The sequence below is a fragment of the Nipponia nippon genome, unplaced genomic scaffold (assembly GCF_047370975.1).
Source record: "Nipponia nippon isolate SJK-2023a ecotype South Korea unplaced genomic scaffold, ASM4737097v1 scaffold_23, whole genome shotgun sequence".
In the NCBI taxonomy this organism is placed as follows: Eukaryota; Metazoa; Chordata; class Aves; order Pelecaniformes; family Threskiornithidae; genus Nipponia; species Nipponia nippon.
Genome location: NW_028262340.1, coordinates 6,549,159 through 6,576,386, shown reverse-complemented (window position 1 = coordinate 6,576,386; position 27,228 = coordinate 6,549,159). Strand labels below are relative to the sequence as shown.

The window sequence follows — 27,228 nt, the reverse complement described above, 5'->3', positions numbered from 1 at the left end:
GTTGACCTTGAATGTGTTCCACAGCACGCGATGCTCTGCAGGTGCTGTAAATTCCTTCTGTTCAGTGATTTCACTCCAGCAAGCTGCTTATCAGGCACTCTTTTGAAAACTGTGTTCGTATTTCATACACACAATTATTCAGCAACTATAAAAGGGGAAAATTCCTATTTATAGCACAAGGACCAGCATCAAATAGGACACTGAATTCTCACTGATAGAGGAAGTGACCTGTTCTCTAATGCAGCAATATTTCTGCTGAAAAGAATCAGCATCTTGGATGGGGGGAGGGATGAAAAGCCCTGGGCCATCTCTTTCCATTAAGAATGTGCTGCAGTCCTAAAAATACAGTATCTGCCCTTCTCCCTTCCCGGTGAAACCATCTGCGAAAGAGAGATTGCAGCAAAACCTTTCACCGTGGATTTGCGGTTAGTAATAATGAGTCCAATGACTCCTGATGGTCTGGTTTGGAGCTGGTCTTAAGTTTCTGATTGATACCTGATCTCTGACCTTGACCTGGGCGTGAGAAGTCACTACAGAGTGCCTGCTGTGGGCAAGTAGCACAAATCCCTTGTCTGTAGAGTTTGTACGATCACGGTACACATGTGCACAGTCCTGAGACAGAGCAGGTGGAGCTGAGGAACAAAGAACTGGCTGAGAGGGGAGGAATGGAGGGAATGGAAAGGTGGGAAGAGTGCTGGGGACGCGGGTGGTAGCTGCTGCGGAGAAGGTGAGTGCCTGTTTTGTCCGAGCCTGCTTCCCGTGACTGCCTCTGCTCTCCCTTCCCTTCCAGGTACGTTGAGCCACGGCTTCCCCCAAGGCCACCGCTGGCCTTTGTCTGCCGCCGTTCCCTGTTGTCAGCCTGTCCTTCCCGTGGTCTCCAGGCTCTTTAGGAAGAGCTGCAGTGGGTGATACCAAGCGAGGCCCTGGGAGGTGGAGGACCAGAGGATGGGATTCCCTCTCCTGTCGCTGTGGCAACCGTTGGGAAGGGAAGCAGCAGTGGGGTGCGATGGGCGGCTGCGTGGCACGGAGGGGTGTGATGGGGAGGCTGCGGAGGCAGGGCTGCGCTGACATCACGCCAGAGAGGTGGCGCGGAGGGAAAGGGAGTGGGAAAGGGAGAGCCAGGGAGACTGCGGAGGGAAGACAGCTGCATCGGGAGTGGGCTCCGGGGTGAGGTAAGAGATGCTCCGGGGGCTGTGGGTCAGGGTGGGCTCCGCGAGTGGCTGCGCAATCAGAGCCTGCCTCGGCATCTTTCTGGCTAATGTGCTGATGTGGGATGGCTCTTGGGCAGCAGCAATGTTATACCATGCCCTCGCAGCCTGGCACAGCAGGGCTTGGTTCTTGGACAGTGAGAGTGGGTCAGAGCCTGGCTGGCTGGAGCAGAAGCTGCAAATGTGTCCCCCCAGGATACCTGTGTGTGTCACTGACACTGTGCTGGGAAGAGCCAGGAGCACCTGGAATTCCAGGATGGGCTAAAGGGACGGGGGAGCAGCCCTGGTCCCTCTCTGGAGAAGGGGACCAGAGCTCCCTCTTGGGATTAGAGCACAAATCATTCATTAAATGAATCAGAAGTTTGCAGACCTGGTCTCCCTGAGCTGCATCTAGCTAATAGGAGGCTGTAAGCAGAGCTGGTGCACCGGGACAGAGCCCAGCAGTGTGTATTTGGGGTGGGAATCCTAAACTACGCATCTCCAGCAGCCTCAGCACTTACCCTGCCTGGGCAGGAAGCAATAGTTCTGGGAAGGGCAGCCAGGTGCACAATTACTGCCGGGAGCTCTCTGGATGTGGATCCTGGGGATCTGCAGACCTGGAAGGCAAAACAACAAAGTCCTTGAAACCGCTCTGGATGTCGTATTGCCTTTTAGCATAACGGTTGCATAACGGGATCTGATCTGCTAGCGGAGAGAACAAGGGGTGACGGTCACCTCTGTGCCCTGCAGCATCCCAGCGGTACCGATGCGCTGTGCTGGCCCGCAGCCCCGGGGTGAATTTCATCTCTCTTCCTAATCCAAAAGCTGGGCTCATTCTTTGAACGCTTGCAAAAGCTGGTGGGTTTACAGCTCCGATTCCCCAGCAGGGAGGTGTACGGACTCTACACCTACACACAGGCTGGGCAGCAGTGCCCTGCAGTATGTTGGCAAACTAGAAAGTGAGTTTGTTAGCACCTGCTCAATCTGTGCCAACCTGCCTTTTGCCCGTCAGGATCCTCAGTGTGTATCTGACTGAGGAAAGTACATCTGGGGTCAGAAGCCCATGGCTGGTAACCCCTGTGGGTGTCAGGAACCAGTACTGGGGTGGGGATGGAAGAAGCACAAAGCAGAAACTCAGTAGGGCTGAAGAAACCTTGTTTGAAATCCATGAACAGGGAGAGGCCAATGCTCCTGTCACAACTGTTTTGTTGAAATAACGTTCACGCATTTGCCATGTTTCACATGTCATTTAAAGGGCTGGGGGCAGCAGTGGGGGGCCATGGAGAAATGCGGCCAGGAATGCTTGAGTGTACCTGAGAGAGCAGAAGTGCGATAAGGAGCGTAAATATGCTTTAATTAGGGAAGGCTATTGCTGTGAGATGTGCGATCCATGAAGGTGCAGACGCTGGGTCTATAGGGAGCGTTTGGGAGTGGCCTGGGGTGGCCATACTGCTGCTTATTTTATGGTAACTCTGCAAACAGCAACAGCTTGTGCTGCTGCGTGGGACTTGCGTGGGAGCAACGGGTCGGAGGCCCCACGCTTGGAGGCTTTTAGGAGCAGGCTGCGGTGGTGTCACCCAGGTGGCTGCGTGGCCAGCTGCGTTTCATGGCTCTGACGTGGGCGGGCAGGGGAGGAGAGGACCTGCTAGCAGCTCTCTGTGCCAGCCCTCAGCGCTGAGCCCTCAGCGCTGCACCGGGCACCTGTGGTGGGAGGGAGCCAGCTCTGGCTGGGCCCAGGCACTCCCAAATGAGACCCTGCCAGGCATGGCCTGAACCAGGCTCGGGGGGGCAGTTTGCAAAGGGTGCAGGGAGGAGTTACCGCTGCTTTTCTGCAGCTTCAGTCCCTGAGGTTGCAGTTCTGCGTGGCCAGCAGCTAACGCAGCTAGGACTGCTTCTAAGTCATGTCTCAACTTGATTTTTTCAAGGTTATTCAGAATTTAATGGGGGGATTGCCCTAGGACCTCCTACAAGCAGAAAGGCCAAGTCAACCCTCCTAGCCTTGACCTTCTCCGCTGCTCAGCTGGCTCTCCTTGCTGTTCCCCCTATACTTGCCTACACTGCAAAAGGGATAATCATGTGAATATTACACAGCCTGGCATCTGCACATCAGCTGAGTCTCTGACATGCTCCTAGTGCCTTCATGCGATCCTGTTGCCCAGCCATGCTGTATTACCTGTGCATTTGGTCCCTACCATAGCCTATCACTGCTAGATATACAATAATATAGAAATACAATAAATGGGAGCTTGTTCTCTGCTGGGTGCTGGTACCCAGCCTGCCGCACAAGCCCTCCCGGGAAAAGAGGGCTGCGGACCTGCGAGCCTCTGCAGAGGCCTGGGGCACCGGGAGGAGCTGCCCTTGTGCCAGTGTCTGCAGAGGGCTCCGGGAGCTGAGCCAGGTCCTGTGAGACATTTTAATCCTTCCTATTCCACAGTCTATCTTGGCCGTGACTCCGCTGCAGTGAATGTTTTCCAGTTCCTTTGGCAGGGGTGCACGCAAGCACTCACAGGCACCTACCTTGTGTTTGTTTTCACTCCTTATCTGGTACCACTGAGAGCAGGCAGCACAGCAGCCGAGTCAAGGAGAGCAGGTTGGTGTGTTCCCACCACTGCCTGGGCCACCCTGCCGTCCCCTCTAGCCTCTCCCTAAACCAGGCTGAAATCTCCTTCTGCTGAGGTAGCCGTTTGTTTAATAGCTGAGGTTATTTGAGTAATCCATAGTTCTCTGGTTTCCAGTGGAAATATTATCCCTTCGGCCAAATCAGCATTTCTATCTTTGTTATAAACCTGGCCTTAACTCCCAGCTCTGGGAGGATCTAGGTGCATTCCCAATCTACCTGCACAGAACACTGTTCCTTTTCTTTCCTTCTGCCATGTCGCTTTTTCTCTCCGAGGTTAAGCAAGAAGGGCTGGAAGCACACGGAGAAATTGCTGGAGCTGTTTGACTCGCTTTGGTCTCAGCCCCTCTCTTGGCTCTGCCCCAACAGCTCATTCTCTGTGCTTGCTTCTCTAAGGAGGGTGGTGAGGATGGAGTCAATGGGATCCTCATGGCCAAGAGCATTGCTGATATAAATCCCAGTCCATGGGCTCCGGGAGAACTTGGCTCAGCTGCTGCCAGCAGAAATAAAACTTCCCATCACACAGGAGGACCTGGATCCCAGAGAACCAGGGCTGGAAGACAAGGTGCCTGTAGTAAGGCTCCATAGCTGCAAATAAATTTTCCTTGCAAACAGGCGAAGGCACCGACTCCCTGGAGCTGGATTTCCACTGGTTCCATCCCAGGCAGCCAAAGGCTGGGCTGTGGCTCTGGGCTCCAGTTTCCTCTGACTGAAGGAGGCCACAGGGTTTGTTCTGCTGCTGGGGCAGCTGAAACACCCTCGCTGTGCATTATTAGTGTCTCTGCCCATCTTTCTTATTTCCAAACCAGAAAAGGTCACAGAGACCCAAGAGAAACCCACTTCCCTCCTTCGCTGGAACTCCTCTTTCTGCCTCACACATGCTTTTGTTGCCATCTCTCGCTTGCCAAATGCAAGAACAAACACTGGGGTTTGGCAGGGCTCAAAGCCTTGACTTGTCGGATGGGAAAGAGGCATTCTTGGTCCTCAGCCCAGGGACAGGGCTCTGCTCCATGTCTGCTGCCAGGTTCTCCAGCTGCAATTTTGGTGCTCATCCCATGCTGAGAGCACTGTTCTTACGTGTCTGGGGATGGGCAGCACCCCTGGGTGCTGGGCCATGAATCCTGCAGGAGATCCACGGAAAGTGGGTGGGAATAGCTGGAGCCGGACCCAGAGCTACGTGAACCCCAGCATGTTGCTGTGGCTGAGCTGCACGTACAGCGGGAAGCGCAGGAGTCAGCCCTGCCTTGAGAGGCTTTTCCCCCAAATACGCATGACGGCAGGGAAAGGCAGAGGGAGGCCATGTGAAGTCAGGCTGTCTCCGCTTTGTTTAAATAGGGCTGTTGCTGCCAACAGTTGCCCCCTGAGAGACCGCAGGGCTCATGCTGGGGAGGGATCCTGTAACTCGGAGGCAGCTGGGAGGCACTTGGCACTTGGCAGCTCCTGCTGTTTCAGTGGCAGGCACTGGACTTTTCCTGGTGCTCAGGGGAACTGGGATGGCAGCCTGGATCGGAGAGGGCAGGGCTGGGCAGATGAGAGACGGTCATAGCTGCTGCCTCCCTGTTAGAAAGATGCTATGGAGCAACAGCAGGGCCTGATTTCAGAGAAGCATTTGAGGTCTCGGTGCACGCTGCTCGCCCCAGAAACCTCCTACTCAATTTTCTGCTGTGCGCAGTCCAGCCTCCTCAGACAGCACAAGGGCTACTTTGCTTAAACGCTGGCTAAGGCAACCCACAGATGACATAGCCCCAGAGAGGGCAGAGGGTTTCTCATGGTGGTGGAGGGGTGAAGGGGGAAAAAGAGGAATTTCCTGGCTGTGATAAAGGTGGGTTCTGCTTGAAGAGAAGTTAGAGAGAATGGGCTTGTGGTCATGGCATCAGGCCAGGGGAAGGAAGGGGTGAGTCAGCGACAAACCCCATTTACCTTTTCATGCTGGCCCAGGAATGAAGGACGCACCAAGCTACAGCTCCCCTCTCCCCTTGCCCACCGTGTTCTGCTGCAGAGAGAACACCGGGGGAGCAGCCCTGGACTGAACCAGGCTGAGGGCAGGGGCTTGGCAACCAAGGGTCAGGCTGGGGAAAGATCTCATCTGAGACAAGGGAACCCTGATCAAGCTGATTTTCAAAGTGAGACGCTCATATATTTCCCACCTGGTTAGTGCTGGCTCAGCCCTCTGGAAAATGACACGCGTTTTCCTTGCTGCGGGGCCAGAGGGCTGTGCTGGGAGCACTCTGCTGCTCTTCCGTCCCGGCTGTGGACGGGAGGTGCTGCTGGCAGGGTCCAGAATCACTCTTCTTTCCCCTTTTGACAGCTGTTGCTGGTTATGAAAATGGGAATGTTCCCCAGCCAGTTCTCGGCAGAAACTGCCCTTTCCAGGGCTGACCGCATGGGCTGTTTCTTCCTCTTCCCACCTCCTGACAGTAGTCACAGATTTGAGTACGTTCTGGTCTTGGTGAAGCACTGCCCTTCCCTGCTCCTCTTCCTCACCCGGCGCACAGGAGAGGCCCGTGGCTGTGGCCTGCAAAGGGGGGATGTTTGCTCCCTGCCCTCAGATTGATACCTTTCTTGAGTCAATTCTCTTCCAAAAGCACAAAGAAAGAAATAAGAAACGCTGGGATCAGTCCTGCTGCGGGGATTTATACCCCAAGCTGTCAGTCTGCAAGTAAACCTCGTTCCTAGCACAGAGATCCTGACAGCAGCTACTGTCCGCTCTCCCCACGGTGCGGGATGGAGACCACAGCTCGCAGGAGAGGGACGTCATGGCACCTTGCAGGAAAGTCATTATTTCTTGTCACATCTGATGCAGAGGCCAAGTGAGTGTCCACAGCATGGGCAAGGGAACACTGGGCAAAGCTCAGCAAAGACAGGAAGGAGACAGCAGGGCTTATGGCGACTGGAAGGTGTGGGTGTCCAAAGCTTAGCAAGATTTGTGAAGGGGTCAAGCATCTCTGTAGGCAGCGAAGTGCAGAAGTTACCACCGGTTACAGTTGCAGCAGGGTAGGAAACCCTGGGGTTCAGAGCTTGAACCAGTTTCTAAGAGAAAAGAGCAGAACTAGCAGGAAAGGGAAATGACTCCACGCCAGCTTGCTTGCGCTGTCCTTGCAGCAGCCAGCGTTGGCTACTCAGAGGACACCGATGGCACCGAAGTGGGTGGATTCAGGCCACATCCTACCCAGCAGGCTACTCAGAAAGTTGGCTGGCTAATGCCGAAGGCAGTCTGAATTACTCCTTCCACTCTCTCTTCCACTTTTGCTGGGCGGTGAGGCAGGAAGCTGAAAACTGCCCAGCTGATTTTGGGACCCCAGGTAGAGGTCGGTGAGCGGCGACCACCCGGGTTCCGAGTAACAGATGAGTGCGTTAGCACCAAGCCCGCTGCGCTCAGTTCCCTCCCTGACTCCTAACAGCACCCAACAACAGAATTTCCTTGCTCTTTATTTCAGAGCTCAGGGAAAATTTCTGCCACCAGCACTGAGTTAAATAAAAAGTTGGTAAATTCAGGAGGAAATGCGGCTTCGCGCAGCAAGGCGCTAACCTTTGGAATTGCTTTGAGAGTTGGTTAAGTCAAATATGATAACTGGCTTGGAAATATCCTGATGGTTTTATGACCTTTAATAACGTCTGTACTTCTGTACCCAGACAAGGGTCACCAGACTGCTCCAAGACATGACCAGATCCCCTTAGAGGGATAAGGAAAGAATTCTCTTCCTGTCTTTCCCTGTCCTGTTGTTGCTCAGTTTCTGTAAAGCTCAGGAATTACCCCAGGCCAGAGCAGCATGGCTGGAGTGCTGAGCACACCACACAGCCTGTTCCCATGAACCCCACTGTGGTATGAGAATGATCTCTGTGTTACGGCACTTCTGGAGGTGCTGAGGTGGTACGTGTTTTGGAAACTTTGCTCTGAGACAAAGAAGTGCAGGGCTGTTACTCAGGGGAAAGAAGTACCACATCTGTGTCCTCAGGAGCAGCCAGCAGGGTTTGAGCCCCATGCTTATATTCTCCCAGATGGTCCTGAAGAGACCTGAGATGCTCAGGTCTCTCCATGACCTCCTGGCAAGTGAGGGAGTGCGGATGTGTCTCTTCCCCTGCCAAGATGAAAACCGTTCCTTTCACTTTGCTTATTTTGCTTTTACTTTCCCCAGCCCCAATGCAGGGCTGTGAAGGTTGGGTGGTGGCTCTCAGAGGGTGCTGTTTCACAGTGACCTTCCCATGGCTGTTGCTGAAGGGGCTCCAGGTAAGGAGAGGCCCTGCTGAGGGCAGTCGTGCTCTTGTCCTTGGACGTTCTGCTGAGACCTTTCTCTTCCCAGGCGTTAACTGATGCTTTGTGGGACTGGGGCTCAAACCTCCTTTGAGGCCAAGCAGCCGTAGGGACAGGCTTCAGCCACCACCTGCCCGTGACAGCAGGTCCCCCTGGGGCTCAGTTCACTGGAGCCTTCGCCCATTAGCAGGTCACTGTGAGCAGTGGATTATACCCTGGCAACAGGGACACTGCAACATGCAAGCCCCAAAACAGCAACGCCTGCTCTACTACACAGCAAAATAGGTCGTGCATCAGCAAATGAAAAAGGACAGATGGTGGCTGCTAATACAGCTTAGTTTATGGCCTGCAGGATTAACTCACTAGTTGTCATGTCTGCAGAAAATAGGAAATGGGTGGGTCAGGTGGAGGAAACGTGTGGTGTGCCCAGCCCTACCTGTGTTCGTAGGATGCACCAGCTGGATGTCAGAGATGCTGTGAGGTTTTGAGATGCTGCTGAAGGACTGCCAGTGTCTCTTTGGAGGTCTGGGCGCTAGAGCTAGTGCCTTGTACCAAGCCTTCCCATCCAGCTCCCATTCCCACACTCCCATTGCAAAGGTCAGCGCTATAGGGAAAAAGATGCTGAGCCACGCGGGGATCTCCAGCAGAGAGAGAGAGGCTGTTTGTGGTCTATGTGCCAACAACGGCTCTGCAGGAGAAGCCCACAGCTTCCTGTCCTGCGCCAGCTGCAGGACAGCCTCCAGTTCAACCTTTTGAACTCCCAAGCACCCACGTGTCTGCAGGAGTGAGACAGAAAGCTGAGGCAGAAGCCTCAGGTCTTTTCAATGCCTTCTCTGTGACACACTGTTCTCCTTTCCTGGAAACCAGGCCAGTGCCTCACTCTGTTCTCCTTGCAGAAATCAAGCCCCGTGCCAGTGCTCTAGCTTCTCTGCATCTGCTCTCTTGAGGGCGGAACAAACCCTTCCTCAGTCCTCCGCGAATGGTCCTCCTGAAGATTTCACCTTGATCCTTCCTGCCTCTGCTGCGGCCAGGTTTGCTCACATCCTGCAAGATGCTGAGCACCCCGAAAAACAGCTGCCATTAGGGAGTGAGGAGACAGGAGAGCCTCCAGAGCCAGTGCTAGGTTCCTGCCATGTCACGCCATCTCCATGCCTCTTGCTGGTGGCACCTGGCTTTCCCCACTGCGTGCCCGGCCACCACCACCCCGGCACGGTGCACCCCGGACAGGCAGCTGCCTGTGTTTGTCACCTCCACCTTCTTCTAGCCACAACCAGCTGTCGCAGGCACTGGGGTTTTCTCCAGTGACTAATTTGCCTGTGTTTATGCCAACGCCAAACACGTAATTATCTGTTTAACAACTCGGGTGAAGAGGGAGTCTGGCTGCTTCCTTGTACTGTAGGGATCAGACCAGCACTTTCCTGATGGCAGCACCCTACTGTGCTAAACCTTCTCAGTTATAAATCCCCTATCATTAAGGATAGCAGGTCACCAGTAAGAGTGAATGGAGAGCGGGGATCATTGTTACTTCTGTCCTCAAAGCTGTACAGTGAGTGTGCAGGACAACAGGTGTATAATGAAATCAGAACAGCCTGTGCTTTTATTACAAAAGGAAATGCTTCTTTTGTGGAGGGGGAAAGCATGTCAGATTACTATAATAAGTAATTGCTTAACGCTCTCTACCTTTACGTCATTGCTGAAGTAGACTGTAGTTACCTCTGCGTCCCTGTTCGGGGTCTCCTTTCAGTGCACGTGTGTCAGCGACGGGGCCGAGCCCGCGGCCCTCCTGGCTGGCTGAGCCCTGGAGGAGACAGGATGGTGAGCTACGTGGGCAGGCGAGCCTCCAAGTTCTTCCCCCTCAAAATCTCCCCACCTCCCACCTCTTTTATCAGCTGCTGACAAGACTTGCCATGTGTGTAGGCGGCTCCCAAGCTTACAAGATGATTCCCCGCTCCCCCCACCTCCATCCATGAGCGCATCCACGATTTCGAGGAGGGGGAGCGCAGCGTTCCTCCATCTGCAGGCCTGTTCTGCAAGGGACGCGTGATGCTTTCAGAGAGCTCCATGTGGTAACTCTCTCCCAGGATTTCACATGACAGCATCTTCCCCAGAAAGTCACAGCAGGGAGTGGAAGATTGCTGTGCTGTGCATGTGGGTGTTAGGAGGGAGCAGAGTGGGATGGGGAGATGGAGGGGAGAGGTGGTGTAACCACAGAGTAAACCAGAACAAGCCTCTTGGAAGAGCCTTGCATTTCTGATCCCAGGGCTCCCATCTCCTGCCTTTTGCTCTTCATTTAAAAGAATGTCAGTCCTTGTTAAGTCCAGCAGAGAAAAACAGAGTCAAGCAGAATCATCTCTTCCTTCCCTGAGCACATCTCAGGGGACCACGAGAGGCAAACAGAACATGAACTAACTAGATCAACCCCGAAAGTGTGTGCAGATTTGCACACTGGGGAGAGCCCTCCCCAGCCACCGGTGTCTTCCTGGAGAGACATAAACGGCTGTTAATGACATCTCCATCTGAGAAATTAGCAGAGTGCATGTCATTACAAACCAGCATTTCCCCAGGGCCCTGGCAGAAAATGACCCCGATGAGCTTCAGTTCTTGAATACACAGCTGCTACCTCGTCAGTGCGAAGCACCCCTCACCACAGATCTCAAAGCTCTCAGGGTTTAGCTTCGCTGAACCCCTCCGACACACCAAGACCACCATCCCTCCTCTGCACGCAGGGGAGCTGGGACCCCGAGAGGAGGAATTAAGGGAGGCCCGCACACTCCTGGCGTGACTGCTCAGGGCCAGGAGCTGGGATGAGATCCCCCGCTGCACCTCTGGGAGGTTTAAAACTACCTTTGTGCTACTCGGGTCTGTCTGTCCCTCTCACCTTCGTCTAGATGCTGTGACTCCAGCAGCCTCTCGGGTTTGTCTGCAGGGTGTCACAGCACCCGGCTGTGCCCCGTGGTGGGTCCTCAGCAGACAGACCCTTGAAACCATCAGCTGCATTTTGGCACTGGTGAATCCTGATGGATCCCTTTAACAGCCCTGGCTCTCCCACCCCAGCAGGGCCAACGGTCTCAACGTGCCCAGCGAGACGGGAGCTGAGTCATTCCAGAGTGTCCCTGTCTGGGAACAAGGAAGAATTCCTGGTGTAACGCTGTTCCCCTCCTACCCCCATCTCATCGTGCCTGTGGCTAATTCAGAAAGCAGCAACTTGAGATGGATTTTCTCTAAACTGCATCTGCTCTGAAACACAGCCTGTGACCCATGAATAACCACCCATCCCTGCCTGGGTAAAGAGGGAGAAACCCCGAGGAGCCCCATGTACTTCTAGAGAAAACCAGCTGTTCCAGGGAAGGGTTCACACCTCAGTGCCAGAATGACATGGAGGTTTCAGGCAGACTGAATCTTTGTGTGTCCCGAAATAGCTGTTTCAACATCTCCCTGCGTCCCGCGGGCCAGGGACAAGAGCCACAGGCAGTTATTTACCATAGCCGTGCTATCCGGGTAGCCAGGAAAGGGGAGGGGGCAAAGGGGTCGTGGTAGGAGCCGGAGTTTCTATTTTATCGGCTGCAAACCAAAGCCGGCGCGCCTGCCTGCCAGCACCCCACCGCAGGAATATTCCCGGCCATGGCACACCCCAGTCCCACCATGCAAATACTCCCAGTCTGAGAGCTGAGTTTCGCAATCCCTTCCCGGCAGCCAGCCTCTGCTTTCACTCTCTAAATTACGGAGGGGAGTTTTCATTACATCACCAGAGGCTCTTCCTCCTTGAAGCCAGTGACAGAGCTGTCGCTCTGCTTTGTGGGGGTTTTTGGGGTGTGGGTGGCTGGGGTATTTCTCTGCAAAGTGGCTCTGTGCCTCCCAAAAACGGGTTTAGCCCAGCCCAGCCTCCCCAGCTGCTCCATCCAGGCTGGGAATGGCACTGGGCAGTGCGGGTTGGCTCCAACTGGTGCCTGGACAAAGCATGCCCTGCACTGCTGCTGGAAGCCTTCCTGGGAGATACAGCATTTTCAGGAGGTTTTAAAAATCGCCTGTGCCAAATCCTGCTCTGATTTAAGCAGCGGGGTCGGAAGTCAGCAGTCTTCCAGCTTTCTGCCAGCGTAAGCAAGAGAAAATTTGCCTATCAGAGCTGGAATTTGTGGAGCGGTTCACTGAAGCGTTTGAATTTCCCCCCCCCCCCCTTTCTATTTTTTTTTATCTTTTCAAATATCCCTCAGTTAAATGGTCAGACTGGTGACGGTTTCCCTGCAGCCCCAGGGAGGGGCTGAGCTGATCTTGCTCCCAATCTGGCGACTTTCCAACCAGCTTCTTTCCTCCCCTCTCTGGCAGCCCACTTCCCTGCCCTCTCCTTCCCAGCCCCAGATCCTGGCTGGGTTGGTTTTGGTTTTTTTTTTTTCAGTTTGAATCAAAACAAACTACCGGGTTCAAACGGCTGCCTAGTCAGGAACGTGCGGAGCTGGAGCCTCTGCTCCTGGCAAGGGCTGCGGAAACTCGCCACGGAGAAACACCTCAGTCACAGAGAACTTGTTTTCAAGGAGATGGTGTGTCTGGACCACGGCAGGGTCAGGACAGTTAGAAGTCTGTCGCTGAGCTCCATAAAAGCACTGAATTCCCTATAAAGACTGGCAAGAGCTCTGCGCAGCTCGGGAGGAGGGAAGACGGCTCTGAAGTCAGCATGAGCCCCTCGGATTTGCCCTGGCCTCCCCCAGCCCTGTTTGTATCATGATTCCTCATACAAGGGAATGAAGAGTCATTTCTGCCCCATCAGCACGTTGCAGGCTGATGCCTTTCCCAGGGACTCCAGATGGTTTTGCTCTCTCTCTCTCTGTTTGTGTCTGCGCTACTGGTAATTCAGGCCTGTCTCACATTAGCTTTTGAGATGAAACCTTCCCACAATTAGTTACAGTCTGTGCTCTTGCGCTGCAAAGGACGTAGGGCTGAGCTGTCAGAGCGCTGTCTGGGAGATCCGTCCCACACACAAGTCCTGTTCAGGTTTCTCTATTTCAGTCAGGAGTGTGATTTTTCTAGTGAAATCATCGGACCAAGACAGTCTCTGCTACAGATGGGTAACGACAGCCATTTAAAGACGCCTCATACCTGGCCCATCTCAGACAGGAACAGCTAATTTCAATATAATCTTGTTTTACGCCAGTACAACATCTCTCCTTTCTTTCTCTGGCCTTCCTTTCCCACTAGTGAAATGGGAAGGGGATCCTTTCATGTGTCAGTGCGCTCCGGGAGCTCCGCATCAGAAATGTCAGAGAAATGCTAAGCATCTTCATGCCTGCCCATGACCTGCCAGGGACCGGAGCTCAGCAGCTCACACTGCTCAGGGGCAACACGCTCCACAGGCACCCTTGTAGCATCCCTGCCTCTCGTGGAGCAGAACTGTTTGGCTCCCTTGCTAAATTAGCTTGCTAATAACAGGGTTCTTGAGCCCAGGCAGGAATTTAACACTCTGAGGCCAATCCTAAGTGTGGTCCAAAGCTTCCAGCTGGGCTAAAGCCATGTGTATCGTGGTAGGAATGCCGGAGCGCAGCAGAGGTGAGGGAGAGCTGAGAAATGTCTGGGGATCGTAAGCTGTAGGGAAGGACGTGGCATCTTGGGATAAGCACTACGTGAGGGGTGTATGGCAGGCACAGAATTAGTGAAGAAAAGCACAGGGGAGGCAGCAGGAGAGCTGAAGGGTATTAAGACAGGAGGAGGCTTCGTTTGTGCGCTCCTATGCAGGTGATTTACTCCCTCTGTGCCTTCATTCACCCGTCCATCAAATGGGGAAGCACCATCATTCTCTCTGCTGCACAGACAGGCACGGGGTCTCTGCCTCCAGCAAGTCAGGCAGCGCGGGCTCCGAAACCCAGGTGCTTTCCACTGTCAGGCTGGGTTCGGTTCGCTAAACCTTGGTCTCCATCCTGGAGGCGCTGAACGGGGCCCTCCGCAGCTGGGAAGGAGCCCGGTAATAACTATGCAAATAGGCTTTGCTGAGAGAAAGGATTTCAGGAACGGCGATAGCTGGAAGACAGTGATGAAGCCGCACTTGTCACATGAATAACTTCAGTCTGTCCAGTCGGAGGGTGACAGTCTACAGGGAAAGCAGCCCCTTCTCTGCCGGTTTAACACGCACTTCATAGACACAGCAGATCTTTCTGCTTCGCCTCCCCTGAATAATAAGAAGCAGCGTCCTTCCCGTTAGCTTATCTGCCTTTGAGCGGAGAGGAGGTTGGCAGACCCCTGTGGGCACGGGGGAACCCTGGAAGGAAACGGAGGCTTTTAAATTTCTGCCTGACTGCAGTAAGAACGTGGGTTGTAGTTTCAGCACCTGGGTATGAGAGAGGCTAAACCTTGCACTCGGGGGAGAGTTCCCGGGTGGATAAATCTCCACTCGACTCTTCATAAATATGATAAAGGAGGGCCACGCAGCGAGAGACGAGATGCCCCAGCAGGATGAATGAATTTAGAGGGGACTCCTCTGAATGAATTTAGAGGGGGGTTATGGACCCCGCTCTCCAACAAGAGACACACTAAGGGGTGCCAGGCCCCTTCGCAGCCCACCACCAGCGCCAGGCCGCGGCTGGGGGAAGCCTGCGGCTGGCTGAGGCCAGCAGCCCGCCATGGCCCACCCCGGGCTGGGCAGCGCGGCTCCGGGCGAGCCCCGCGGCCCTGTCAGTGCCGAGGGCGGCACGCTGAGGGGAGCCGAGGGGCGGCGGGCCGGGGGTGCTGAGGGGAGCCGGGAGTGCTGAGGGGGAGCCGGGGGCACAGCACTGCCGCGCCACCGCACGCCGCGGAGGTCCTCAGAGCCACTCGGGGCACCGCCGCTGCGGGACGGGGACCGGCACCGCCATCGCCGCACCGGGGCCCACCGGTTTCGGGCCTGCCCGGGGGCGCTGCCCGCAACCAAAATGGCGGCGCCGGCGGCCACGCCCGCTGGCGGGCGGGGCGGGGCGGGGCGGGCGCGGTGCCGCACTCACTCGGCTCCGGCGCCGCTGTCGTTGCAGCGTGGCGGAGGCAGCGCCCGGGGGAACCGCGGCTGCCGGAGCCCCCCCTCTTCCTCCCCGGAACGACCCTTCTGCGGCGACGCCCGGACCCCCGCCGCGAACGGGCCTCGTCGACTGGCAACCGCCGCCCCGGTAGCCATGGGCTCCGAGCGGGACTCCGAGTCGCCGCGCTCCTCCTCCATCCACTCGGCCGCCGCCAAGTGCCCGAAGCCCGGCCGCCGTCGCCGCCTCTCCTTCCAGAGCGTCTTCTCCGCCGCCGCCGCCTCCGCCGCCGGCGGCCGCCGCCGCGCCAAGGCCGAGCCGCCTCCCGCCGCCCCGCCGCCGCCTCCCGCCGCCCCGCCGGCCCCGCCGCCCCCGCCGCCGCCGCCGCCCCCGCCGCCGCCGCCGCCCGCCGAGGAAGCGCCGGTGGTCCCGGAGGGTAGCGGCGGCGAAGAGGAGCTGGAATGCCCGCTGTGCCTGGTGCGGCAACCGGCGGAGAACGCCCCGCGGCTGCTGTCGTGCCCGCACCGGTCGTGCGGGGCCTGCCTGCGGCAGTACCTCCGCATCGAGATCACCGAATCCCGCGTCAACATCTGCTGCCCCGAATGCAGCGAGCGCCTCAACCCCGCCGACATCCGCCGCCTCCTCCGGGACTCCCCGCACCTCGTCGCCAAGTACGAGGAGTTCATGCTCCGCCGCTGCCTCGCCGCCGACCCCGACTGCCGCTGGTGCCCGGCCCCCGACTGCGGGTGAGTGCCGGGGGTGGGGGGCACGGTGTCCCGGTGGGCTGCTGTCCCCTCCGTCCGGGGACAGCCTGGGGGGGGACCTGCTGTCCCCTCCGTCCGGGGACAGCCTGGGGGGGGGACGGACCCCCTGTCCCCATAGGGTGCTGCCCCATCCATCCATCCTGGGGTGGCTCAGGGAAGGGAGGCCCCCACCCTGGTGCTGCCCGCTCCGTCCTGGGGCAGCTGGGGATGGCGTCCCAGCTGGGATGGTCCTGGCCCCCCTGTCCCAGTGGGATGCCGCTCGTCCCCAGCAGGTCCTGGGGATGCCATCCCACCCACTGTCCCGCTGAGGTGTTGCCCGTCCCCGCCTGGCTCCTAGGACAGCGTAGGGAGGGGCGGCTCACCACCAGTGGGGTGCTGCTGCGGATGCACGCTTCTGGTCCTACCGAGGCCCATGAAGGGCCCTCATTGCAGGCGTTCTTTGCTCATCAGCAGTCTCTTCAGGGCGGTTGATGGCCCTCGGGGACCAAAATGACACTCCGTCTAGCCCTGCTGCCTCGCTAGAGCACTAGGATTTGACCTTGGGGATTGTGGAAATACAGACAAATCGGGCAGGAGCGATAGGACTTAAAGGGGGTTTTAGCTGAGCCATTGTTTCCTTAATTTAAAAGACAGCTTTTTTTCTGCCCAAATGGGAAGCGTGGAGTTTCCTGGCTGGGTGTACGGCTGCGAGCTGTGGGGACGGTGCATGGGGACACCCTGCAGCTTCCACGCTGGGGAAGAAGGAACCGTAAACGGTCACTTTTTCCCAGTGAGGATGTGACCGCACAGCACAGAGGAGTGATGTTGACTCATTATCCACTGCCTAAGTGAAGAAATGTCTGTCAAGAAGTCAGCCCAGCCAAGCCTGATGACTTTGTAGTTATCTGCGTGTTGCTTTCATTTTCTCTTCTCTTTTCCTTCAAATGAACTCTGTTAGGTTTCTATTTGAGCGTAAGCCAAAGCTGCCTGGAAGAGGGCTTTGTTCGGGAAACTTAGAGAAGTGATGCAAAGTTTAGCTAGAACTCAGCTTGGATGGCAATTCTGGGTAGCAAGAACATGAAAGGAAAGTCTGACCTGGTAGTCAGAATGGAAGGCTTGGTGGGAGGGTTGTGAAGATTTAATCAGAGCACTGTAATAGCCTTCCTATGCAAATCGGGTAACCTGGCTCAGGTTACCCATTTCACGGCCCCTGAGCATGGCTCTACAAGGGCTTGTTTCTTCAGAGGGCAGCATTAATAGCGAACGACAGCTTTGCTCCTTTTTGAAGCAAAATTGAGTGCTAGATCTTGATATTTCAGTAGCGCTGGGGATAAGATCGGGAAGACAGAGCAGGTTATGCTGTCCACAGAGCAGTACCAGAGGGAATGCCCCTGCTCTTAACCAGCTGGAGAAAATCCAGTACCTGCTTACTGAATCTCAGCTCTTTGGCTGCTGTGATATTTATCTGTGTTCAGGATAAGGTGTAAATGCAACGTACGTCACCCAGGCTGCCTGGTTGGAAGGAACTGGCCCCAGCATGGCCTGGAGGGCGTTGCCTCTTTGATAATAACCCAGCCTGAGTCTGATCCGACACTCGCTTTGGGGTGTTTGGGCAGACTGGTGTCATGCACAGCTCTTCATATGAGGAAAAGCCTCCTCCCTGGTTAGACTGTTAGCAAGGTGAGCCAGGCGACGTGCACAGGCATCCTCCTCTGGGCTGCCCAGCAGAAGCAAGAAGTGACCTGGCTGTTGGAAACCAGGCAGCTCTCGCCGGTCGCTGCAGACTGGTGCTGCTAGTGTGTCTAGCACTCAAACAAAGGCTGTTGGAATCAGCCCTCCGGCGGGGAGAGGAATTAATCACCCTATTCATTCTTCCCAGCGAGCTTGTGTCTCTGTGCTTATGTAAAGTCAGGGTATGAATTATTTACAGCAGGCTTTCCCACCGTAGTAGTGCCAGTAGACCGAGCCAGAGCGGGAGTGTAGGGCTGGGGGCATGACGATGCTCAGCACTGGGTGTCACCCACCGCCGAGGTGACGGCAGCGAGGGGCTGCTGGGCGATGGCAGACAAAACGCTGGGCGTGTGGCACGCAGCATCCTGTGCCTTCCACGCGTACCGCAGTCTTTCGTAAATGAAAGAGCTTGGCTGTGCTGCCGGGGAGGAGGAGGACCAACACAACACCCGATGTGTGTTGCCATGGAAACACTGGTCAATTGATGCGCCATCAGTCGCAATACAAATAATTTTCTATGTTTGCAGCTTTTTTATTTTTTTTTCTCCTCGCTACAATCAGGCGGCATCGCTGTCTAGTGTTTGTCACACTGCATCGCTCCTAGAAGCTTGGGAGAATAACAGAACCTTTACAGAAACGGAGCTGTGTAGGCTGGGCTGGGTGAATGAGGCTGGAGGCAACTGGTGAGGCTCTGGCTCCTGCGGAGCAGCAGGAGGAGGGACGGAGGCAACTTGTGGCCATCCGAGGAGTGGGCTGGGAACGACGCTGTGCAGTTCCTGGGGTCTCGGGAAGACACTCACTGTCATTGCTGCATGGGGAAAAGTCAGAGGTTCCCTTTTCGTCTGCTGGCGTTGAGCCTGGAAGCGGCTGTTTAACGCAGCGATGTGTCAGAGGTCAGGTGAAGAGGGGGTGTGCATTGGCCATCCAGGTCCTGCCGTGGCTAATCCTAGGCACGTTGCTTCAACGGCCTCTTTCTAGTTGACCTTGAATTTGGAGATGTGTTCATTCTTTCCCTAATAGACAGTCACGTAGTTTGTTTCCCCACAGCTGTGGGCTTGGTCATGATATTTGTCAGTTCAGCTCTAGGAATAAAATATAAATGGTGATGATTTTAATTTCTCATAGGATTTGCTCAAGTGTTTAGAAAAACTCTACATTTCGAGTGAGGGGTTAATTTGGAGCATGGGGTTGCTTAATATATTACACTGAGCTTTCCTAGCCCACTGTTATGGTTTGAAATAGCAGTGTGTCATAACACAGCTGGTTAGATGAAGCTTTTTTTTTTTTTTTCTTTTTTTGGCCAGGTCTAGGTCTTTGGCTGTGTGACAGTGGCAGGGTAAGGATGCTTAGCGGGATCTTCCCTAGACAAGATGCATAGGAGTCATTGTGGGTCAAGTTTGTCCCTCCCAGGCCGTCTGTATCCCGTCGCTCCTCCAATATTGGTTTCACGTGCAGGAGCGCGCAGCGGTTGATGCACGCAGAGAGCCTGTAGTCGTGCCTCCCGGCCCTGCGCTCGGCGCAGAGATGTTGTTTCTTTGGCGATTGTGTCGTACCCTGGCAAGATGAAGTTGCTCAAACTCCCACGGGATATGAATCATTGTGGTATGACACATTCAGTGGTTCTCACGCTGCTGCCTCTGAGAAGAGGCAATACAACTTGAGCTACACAAGCTCTAAATATAAAACCTTAAATAGGAGCTATTCTCCTCTGACCGCTAACAAAAATACTGAGGATGAACAACAAAAATACCCTTTGCCATACTGGTGTCGCAGAACTGGAAGGCACTTCTGGAATTGCTCAGTTCAGCGTCTGCCAGTGGAAACAACCTCATCCTAGATGACTGGAAGTCAGCTTTGCTATAGCGGTGCTTGGTGATGCTGCTTAGACTTTGTGTACGTAGCAGGCTTCCTTCTGGAAGCATCACACTACTATCAGAAAAAGTGAGCTGGTTGAACCTCGCCTCCCTCTCTTGCACATTCAGTTGGTTTTACTCAAGTTTTGGCTTAGTCCAGAGGCAGAGCACTGTTCTTCACTGCTCTTTAAAAAAGGAAATTCTGTGGAGATCAGCAAGAGCTTGCTTCTTGAGATAGCTGCACGTGGAAACCCCTGTTGTTCCACTTTTTTAGAATCATTCGGTTGATAGAAGTGCCCAGGACAACCTCAGCTTTCCTAGGCTCCTCCAGGCCGTATAGCATCCACACATATGCCCGTCCTAAGGAACCGGAGTATGTGTGTTTAGCTGCAGGTGCCTGGAAGGAGCAGTGTGAGCCTGTCCTAGCAGCCCGAATCGGCAGAAACAGCAAGCTGTTAGCCGGGCACACCAGGCAAGACACATTTGATCTGTGTGAATTGACATTGAGAACCACCAGCAGTTATTGAGGAGAGAATTCAATATTGTAAGCTGTCTGTATAAAAGGTATCTGCCCCAAGTAAACCAATTAGCACTACTTAATGTCAGGCCCTGCGCTGCAAGCCACAGGACTGGAGACAGCAGGAATTTCTCTAGCGTGCAGGCTGCTGGACGGACAGCGATCAGAAATAAGATGAAAGAAACGAGATGGGAGAGGTGGGTTGATGGCCTGCTCTGCGGACCTGCCCCGCAGGGCGACGTTGCTGCAGGCTCCCGGGGTAAAAGCACGCGTCGGTTGGCGTAGCCCGAGATCTCACTGCAACAGCTCTTCAACCAGCTGCTTTGAGCAGAGCAGCGCGGGCAGCGATAGCCTCCCGCACCGCCCCTGGGCAGGCTGAATTCAAAGGATCACTGGCCTGTTGCTTGATAACTTTGTCTTTTACTAATTCACCCGGTGTCTTCCTTCTCCAGTTACGCGGTTATTGCCTACGGCTGTGCCAGCTGCCCCAAGCTGACCTGCGAGAGGGACGGCTGCCAGACGGAGTTCTGCTATCACTGCAAACAGATATGGCATCCCAACCAAACCTGCGACATGGCCCGCCAGCAAAGGGCGCAGACGCTCCGAGTACGGACCAAGCACACGTCAGGCCTCAGTTACGGACAGGAATCCGGGCCAGGTATGGTTTCATGTGTTTTTTCGGTGCTGCAGTTATGCCTGTGGAGCAGAGAAAGAGCCACCTGTGTGCAAAACCCCGTCCCATGAAAGCAGGAGGTGTTAGTGCCCTGCGGGGAACGCTGCTGCATGGCACAGCTGAGGGTCTCCGGCAGCCACGGGTGAGAGCGGCTGTGAAACTCAGAGTCATTTCCCCTTCTCATGTGTGTTAGAACAAATCCAACGGGCTCCTCCAAGAATGCAAACCAGATCAGTAGGTGATGATGTGCTTTGAGTCCTTCCGCGTCACGGCAGCTCCCCTCATCTGCCCTAGCTAGGCTTGTGGCTTCTTTGATCTTGGATGTTCTCACTTCTTGCTGATCTAAACCCTGAACAAATAGGCACTTTTTAGCCTTGTAACTTCAAATTTGCCTGTTGCGGTAGTAAACAGTAGCATTCATGCCTAGCTGAGTGTGGGGAGCCTCACTCCGTGCGCTGTTAGGTGTTAGTAACGTCAGGTACAGAAAAAATGCCAACCCACAGACTCCTACGCTGCCTGGTAGGAGCTGCTGTGTCTACTGAGTTAGCGTGTGTTAAAAATAACTGTATTGACTCTGGAAGTGGGCAGTAAAGCCATTTCATAAAGTCCCGCCCTACCCCCAAACAAAACACCCTGCTTTTCCTTCTATGTCAGGAGTTAAAATGTTAATACACTTCCTTAGAATGGAGCTGCCGTGGGCGGTTCAGAGGTGACTTAGTGGTATGTCAAGGTTCAACGTGCCCCAGTTAGAGGTCCCTGATAATGGACGGCATAGATACTACCACAGCCTGTGGTACAAACCAGCAAGCAAAAAATAGTTTCTGAGTTTTTACACCCTTTTAAAGGAGATCCCAGCCAGGAAGAGCTTAGTACTTAGTCACTGAAAGAGAGGTTCTTGTTTTTCCCCACCCCATTCTTCCTGGATTCAGTGTAGTGATTAATAAGGTGCGAGCTGGTCTCAGCAGCTGGATTTCATATTGTCGAGTGTTGCAGAGGCTGCCAGCAAAGCCCTGAACCACTGCACGGCCATTGCATAACTGCGATCAGATGATGCTGGAATTAAGGAAGAGATGAAGGACCTTTATCCGGCTCTGCCAGCAGCAAACTGGGGACTGGACAGCCTCTGCACCGGACTCCCGTGTGCGGCTGCACACCCCGTTCCCCTTTGGGCTGCTTTTGAAGGCCAGGTTCGGAGTTTCTCCGATGCCGCCTTCTCCCAATTGTTCTGTTGTTCTTGGCCTGTGAATCACCTTAGTGGAGCAATTTAGTAATGGTTTATTCTTACGCTGTTGCCTTGGCTTAGCACAGGGCAGGTATGACTTGTTCCCAGCATTTAAGCGTGTTCTGGAATACATCCTGTTCAAGGTTAGAATAAGCTTTTAAAGGGACTGTTGTTCTCAGTCCCTGCTGTCCACGCGAATGGCTTTGGTGGGATCTGTCTCATCAGTGTCGTCTTCTCGCTCTGAAGAGAAACTAAAGACACAGTCATCCCCACTTTATCTGTGATTAGCGAAGGTGTTCTGCCCGCACGGAAAACAAGGGTTTCAATCCATAACGAGAACCCCCTCGTTGATTCTTCATACTCACAGCACAGAGTCCAACTCAATCCCGTGCTTCCTCCCCATAGCCGATGACATCAAACCATGTCCGCGTTGCAGCGCTTACATCATCAAGATGAACGACGGGAGCTGTAACCACATGACCTGCGCGGTGTGTGGCTGCGAGTTCTGCTGGCTGTGTATGAAGGAGATCTCGGATCTGCATTACCTCAGGTGAGGAGGGGAGCAGCACGCCTGGGGGGTAGCACGTGCTTCTCCGAGGCTGGTTGGAGGAGTTTGCTTTGTCTGTTGGCCTTTCATCCTCCTGCCTCTCCCATCAGCCAGCAAAATTTTCTTCTTTCTGACCCAAATACCTGAACTTTCTTCCCACTTTACAGTATGAGGATGCTCTTCCACACCAAGAAAAGCTCCTCCTGATACAATTGCATTTGAGAGCTCTCGGCATACTGGATATTAAAAATAGGCCCAGTGGTGTGATAATCACCTTGCTGAACAAATTAATCTTGATAGGGGGGGAAAAAAGAGGGAAACCTTTTTTTGTGTTGTCTACCCGCTTCCTAAGTTCTGCGTTTTGTTCATGTGGAAGTTGAACTTGGGGTTCTCAGGAACATTTAGGAATTGCTATGGTGTTAATGTAATTTTTTTTCCTTCTATTAAGCCCCTCTGGCTGTACATTCTGGGGCAAAAAGCCATGGAGTCGTAAAAAGAAGATTCTTTGGCAGCTGGGCACATTGATCGGTGCTCCTGTAGGCATTTCCCTCATTGCTGGCATTGCCATTCCTGCTATGGTCATTGGCATCCCTGTGTACGTCGGGAGGAAGGTAAGTGTGGAGACTGCAAGGTTGGAGCTGAGGGATCTGGGGCTTTTGGGGCGCTCTCTGTACTCAAGGCATCTGACCAGAAATTTAGAGCTGATACGAAGGGTAGATCTTTTCACAGAACCAAAATTCAGTTGTCTCTTCTAAACCTTGACTTATTTTTTGGGCTTTGTGTGGGGAGAGGGAAGGTGGTGGCTGATAGCCCTTCAGGCTGAAGTCCTCTCAAATGCATTTGTGTTGCTCTTGTGCCTCTGCCTTGAACCAGGAGCAGCCAAGGAGAAACCTGGTCCCTTTTTTAACACATCCTGTGATGATGGGCTCTGTGGGGCAGCGGCTGGACCCTGAGCATCACACTTTGGCTTGCATAAGTCACTCCTGTGTTTTGATGCTGACTTGCTGCCCCAAACTACGTGACGCTGTTGTGTGTCTGTGCTGATAAAGAGGCGTTGAGAGGGAAGAAGTGGCATGTCAGCACTATTTTTGTAGCCGCTGCTTTTTCTTAAACACAGACCCACCTGCTAGATCTGATCTGTGAGGAGATCTGTGGTCAAGATGAGGTTCTTTAAGGGCTAATGCAGCTGTCGAGGCTGTAAAATCACAAGCTTATTAATGTCTTCTGCTGGTGTTTGCTCATGGCCAGGCTCTGTTCTCACCTGGTGCTTCTCCTTCCATCAGATCCACAGCAGGTATGAGGGAAAGAAAACCTCTAAGCACAAGAGGAACTTGGCCATTACTGGTGGGGTCACCTTGTCTGTCATTGCCTCTCCAGTCATCGCTGCTGTCAGTGTTGGTAAGTGGGCACAGTCCCTTTCCCGTCTGGTGGGCCAATAGTCACCGAGACAAGTGGGTAGCCCAGCCCTGTGAGACGGGGGTGGCCAAAGGGCAGTTTGCAGACTGCTGCTCTGTGCTCTTCTGGGCACATCCCTCCGTTTCGCATCCAGGCTGCACGTCCTCATGTGCCTGTGTTGGCCTGGAGGCAGCGCAGGGCTTGTCTGGAGCACCAGTTGCCCGTGCCACAGGCCGTAGTGGAGTCCCTTGACACACGGAGCTGTCTCTTACCCGTGGACTGGTTTGGTGCCTGATGTCTTGGGGGTTCAGCCGAGGCTGTCTGCGCTCTTGGGGCTCCCTCATTCTGCACTGCAGCAGCACAAACGAAGGGCTCCTCCGCTGTCTTATCTGCAAAGTTGTGAACTAAGACCTTTAAAAGCAGTGTAAACACAACTGAGAGAGTCCCTACCCCAAAGAGTCCTTTCTGTCTGCCCAACACAGCTCAGCCTTAAGCCCCTCTTAACTCAGTGCATCCTGGTCTCCAGGTATTGGAGTCCCCATCATGCTGGCCTACGTCTATGGTGTTGTGCCGATCTCGCTGTGCCGAGGCGGTGGCTGTGGAGTTAGCACCGCCAATGGAAAGGGTGTGAAAATCGAGTTTGATGAAGATGATGGGCCAATCACAGGTAATGTGATAACTGGTGAAGGGAAGGGGGTGAAGCAAGACCCTGTCATTGCCTCTTGTAATGAAATGGTAGGGAGTCTTAACATTTCCCAAGTCGGAACATCTGTCCTTACCTGGGTTTAGCTAGAAGCAGTTATTTGCTTCAGTCTGCTGGTGATCAGCTGTGTAGCTTTCAAAGCAAAATCTCAGCTCTTCCTTGCCCTGGATGAGGCAGGGAGGCAGCCTGAGACGAGAGACATGCTGCTTGCTGTCTGACCCCCAGCTCTGCCTGCACCATCACAGCCGAACGGTTCCCTTGCTGATTCTGATTCCTGTGCTCTTCTTCCCCGCAGTGGCTGATGCCTGGCGAGCCCTGAAGAACCCCAGCATCGGCGAAAGCAGCATTGAGGGGCTGACCAGTGTGCTGAGCACCAGCGGCAGCCCCACCGATGGGCTCAGCGTGATGCAGGGCAACTACAGCGAGACGGCCAGCTTCGCCGCCCTCTCGGGCGGTACCCTGAGTGGTGGTGTCCTCTTGGGAGGCAAGGGGAAGTACAGCAGGTAACAGAACTGATGGGCACAGCAGCGGGGAGGCTCTCGGGGCCTGTGTTGGTTGAGCAGGCTTATTTTGGGGAGCTCTCCAGGACTCTGAGCGGTCCTTCTTTGACTTGAGAGTCATGTTAGTATTTTAGTTGAAATCAGTATTTAAATTAACATTTATTCATGTTAGTATTAGTCATGTCCTAACTGTAGAATAACCAGTCCCAGCAGACCAGGCTACTTCTGGAGTCAGTGCTAGGCTGGTTCTTGCAAGGAGGACAAAAGATAAACAAGTTTCTGTCCCTACTGAGCTCTTGAAACTGCAGAGCTGGTGCTTCAGGTTAATTGGGAACAGCGCAGAGATGCCTACATGGCCTGCTTAAAGATCTTCCAGTCCTCTGATCTCAGCCTAGAGACTTTGATGCTTCCTCTTCTCCAGTGGCCTGTAGCAAGCAGGGTCACTGCTTTCCAAGTCAGGAGGCTACACCACAGTTTTCCTCTAGACTTGCCTGTGAGTCAGCTTGCTGGGTAATTAGACACACGTGTTGATACGGCAGCCAGGATATAATCATGGCTGTGTGCTAGATCTGTGGAAATCTGTTCTTTGCAAGAATTGCATGAGTCATAGATATAAACACAACTTTACCTTCGTCATGGAAAACAGAATGGGTTTACCTAAAAGGAGCCAAAAATGAAACTAGATGAGAGGAACCATTAGGGTTAATCTCTGCCATGCCGAGCTGGGCCAGCACAGAGGGCCGCTTGCTTTCCCATGACAAACAGCAACTGTTCGGTCCCCCTCAGGGACCATCTAAGGCATTTCTGAGGAATCCTCTTCTTTGCTGCAGGCTGGAAGTTCAGGCGGATGTCCAGAAGGAGATTTTCCCCAAAGACTCGGTCAGCTTGGGGGCTATCAGTGACAACGCCAGCACTCGAGCCATGGCTGGTTCCATCATCAGCTCCTACAACCCCCAGGACAGGTAAGAGGACATGCGATGGTGAGAAGAGCGTTGGTAGCAGGTGTCCTGGAAAAGTCTGTGCCCCGCGAGGTGCTGCTGTGGGTGGCGAGATGACTGTAGTTGCACCAGCCCGCTCGTCTGTAGCTGGCGAGTGGATTGATCCTTTTACTTGCACAGAAGGACAACGGGGGACAATTTGGGAGCAGCTTTCATGTGTAATTTGGAGGCTGAGGAGGGGATCTGCGGCTCAGGACTCTCGAGGGCTGTTCCTGGCTGCTCATGGGGACTCCGGTGCGTTCCCAGTTCAGTTCCTGGCTCAGCCTGGGGATGATCTCAGCTGCCCATAAGGACTTGAGGAGAGCAGCGAGTGCTATTGTTTCCCAGATGCCGGGGGGTGATGAGCAGCATCTTGCTCATGTTTGGGAAACGTGATCCTCCCGGTACAGTCACGCAGTGCCCAGTGGTGACCCAGTCAAACCCAGTAACTGTACACAGTAACGCAAGGGTGCTTGTTTCTGCAGGGAGTGCAATAACATGGAGATCCAGGTGGACATCGAAGCCAAACCAAGTCACTACCAGCTGGCCAGCGGCAGCAGTACAGAGGACTCTCTGCATGTCCACACCCAAATGGCAGAGAATGAGGAAGAGGAGGAGGAGGAGGAGGAAGAGGAGGATGGTGAGCAGGAGCAGACGTGCAAACACCAAAGCTGTGAGCAAAAGGACTGCATTGCCAGCAAAACCTGGGACATCACCCTGGCCCAGCCTGAGAGCATACGGAGCGACCTGGAGAGCTCCGATAGCCAGTCGGACGACGTGCCAGACATTACCTCGGATGAGTGCGACTCCCCCCACTCTCAGACTGCAGCAGCCTGCCCACAGACCCCCAAAGCTAGAGGTGCCGAGAGCCCAAGTGCCCACCTGAGCCACTGTGCCCAAGCCGAGGGCTGCAGGCTGGATGAAATGGTCAAACTGGAGTGCATCGAAGCCAGAGTATGAAGTGGCCTCCTGCTGAAAAGCACACTCGCTGTCATTGCATCTTTTGGGGCAGGGTTGTGTCCGTGTTGGCTTCTGTTTGCGATTCTCCAGCTGGCTCCCCAGCCTCACCTCGGGGAGTTGCTGTTTCTTACATGACAAAAAAGAAAAAGGAGAAAAAAAAAAAAGTCCCCCGCCCTCTTTTTGTTTTAATTTATTGGTTCAAGCTCTGTGAGGTGTGTAAGAGTGTAAATATGTACGTGTGTCTGTATGTCTGCAAACATCCTAAGGGACTCTTTGAATAAAGACTCTGGTTGTCATTCGACTTGCATCCAGTTCATCCTTTCCAAAGATGTACAGTGAAATCCTCTGGCTGCCTTTGCACTTTGGTCAAGCGTTTGGAA

The 27,228-nt window shown here is 54.2% G+C and overlaps 2 protein-coding genes across 4 annotated transcripts in view; both read left to right on the top strand.

Moving 5' to 3' along the window:
* AK2 (adenylate kinase 2) overlaps window positions 1-9,735 on the top strand; it is an 18,484-nt gene extending 8,749 nt beyond the window's left edge. For 2 of the 3 annotated variants that reach the window (XR_015705442.1, XM_087760738.1), the window contains one exon: window positions 791-1,575. Coding sequence is in view for 1 of the 3 variants with exons in the window: in XM_087760738.1 (XP_087616864.1) it covers window positions 791-909 (119 nt within the window). In the remaining 2 variants the exon portion in view is untranslated. Of the gene's footprint in view, window positions 1-790; window positions 1,576-8,952 lie in introns of those variants that run through there. The other variant, XR_015705441.1, reaches the window with a different exon arrangement.
* On the top strand, window positions 1,044-27,149 carry RNF19B (ring finger protein 19B). The gene is made up of 10 exons (XM_009470947.2): window positions 1,044-1,172; window positions 15,046-15,773; window positions 20,324-20,529; window positions 22,172-22,316; window positions 22,762-22,924; window positions 23,597-23,711; window positions 24,235-24,375; window positions 24,707-24,914; window positions 25,742-25,873; window positions 26,374-27,149. Exons 2-10 carry the CDS (start codon window positions 15,184-15,186, stop codon window positions 26,846-26,848), a joined length of 2,175 nt encoding a protein of 724 aa, XP_009469222.2. The 5' UTR covers window positions 1,044-1,172; window positions 15,046-15,183; the 3' UTR covers window positions 26,849-27,149.
* The last annotated feature ends 79 nt before the right edge of the window (window positions 27,150-27,228 follow it).

Coding starts and splice junctions, on each gene's coding strand:
- RNF19B (XM_009470947.2), top strand. CDS start 15,184: ATGGGCTCCGAGCGGGACTCCGAGTCGCCGCGCTCCTCCTCCATCCAC. Junction 22,317..22,761: donor TCGGATCTGCATTACCTCAG/GTGAGGAGGGGA, acceptor CCTTCTATTAAG/CCCCTCTGGCTGTACATTCT. Junction 24,915..25,741: donor GGCAAGGGGAAGTACAGCAG/GTAACAGAACTG, acceptor TCTTTGCTGCAG/GCTGGAAGTTCAGGCGGATG.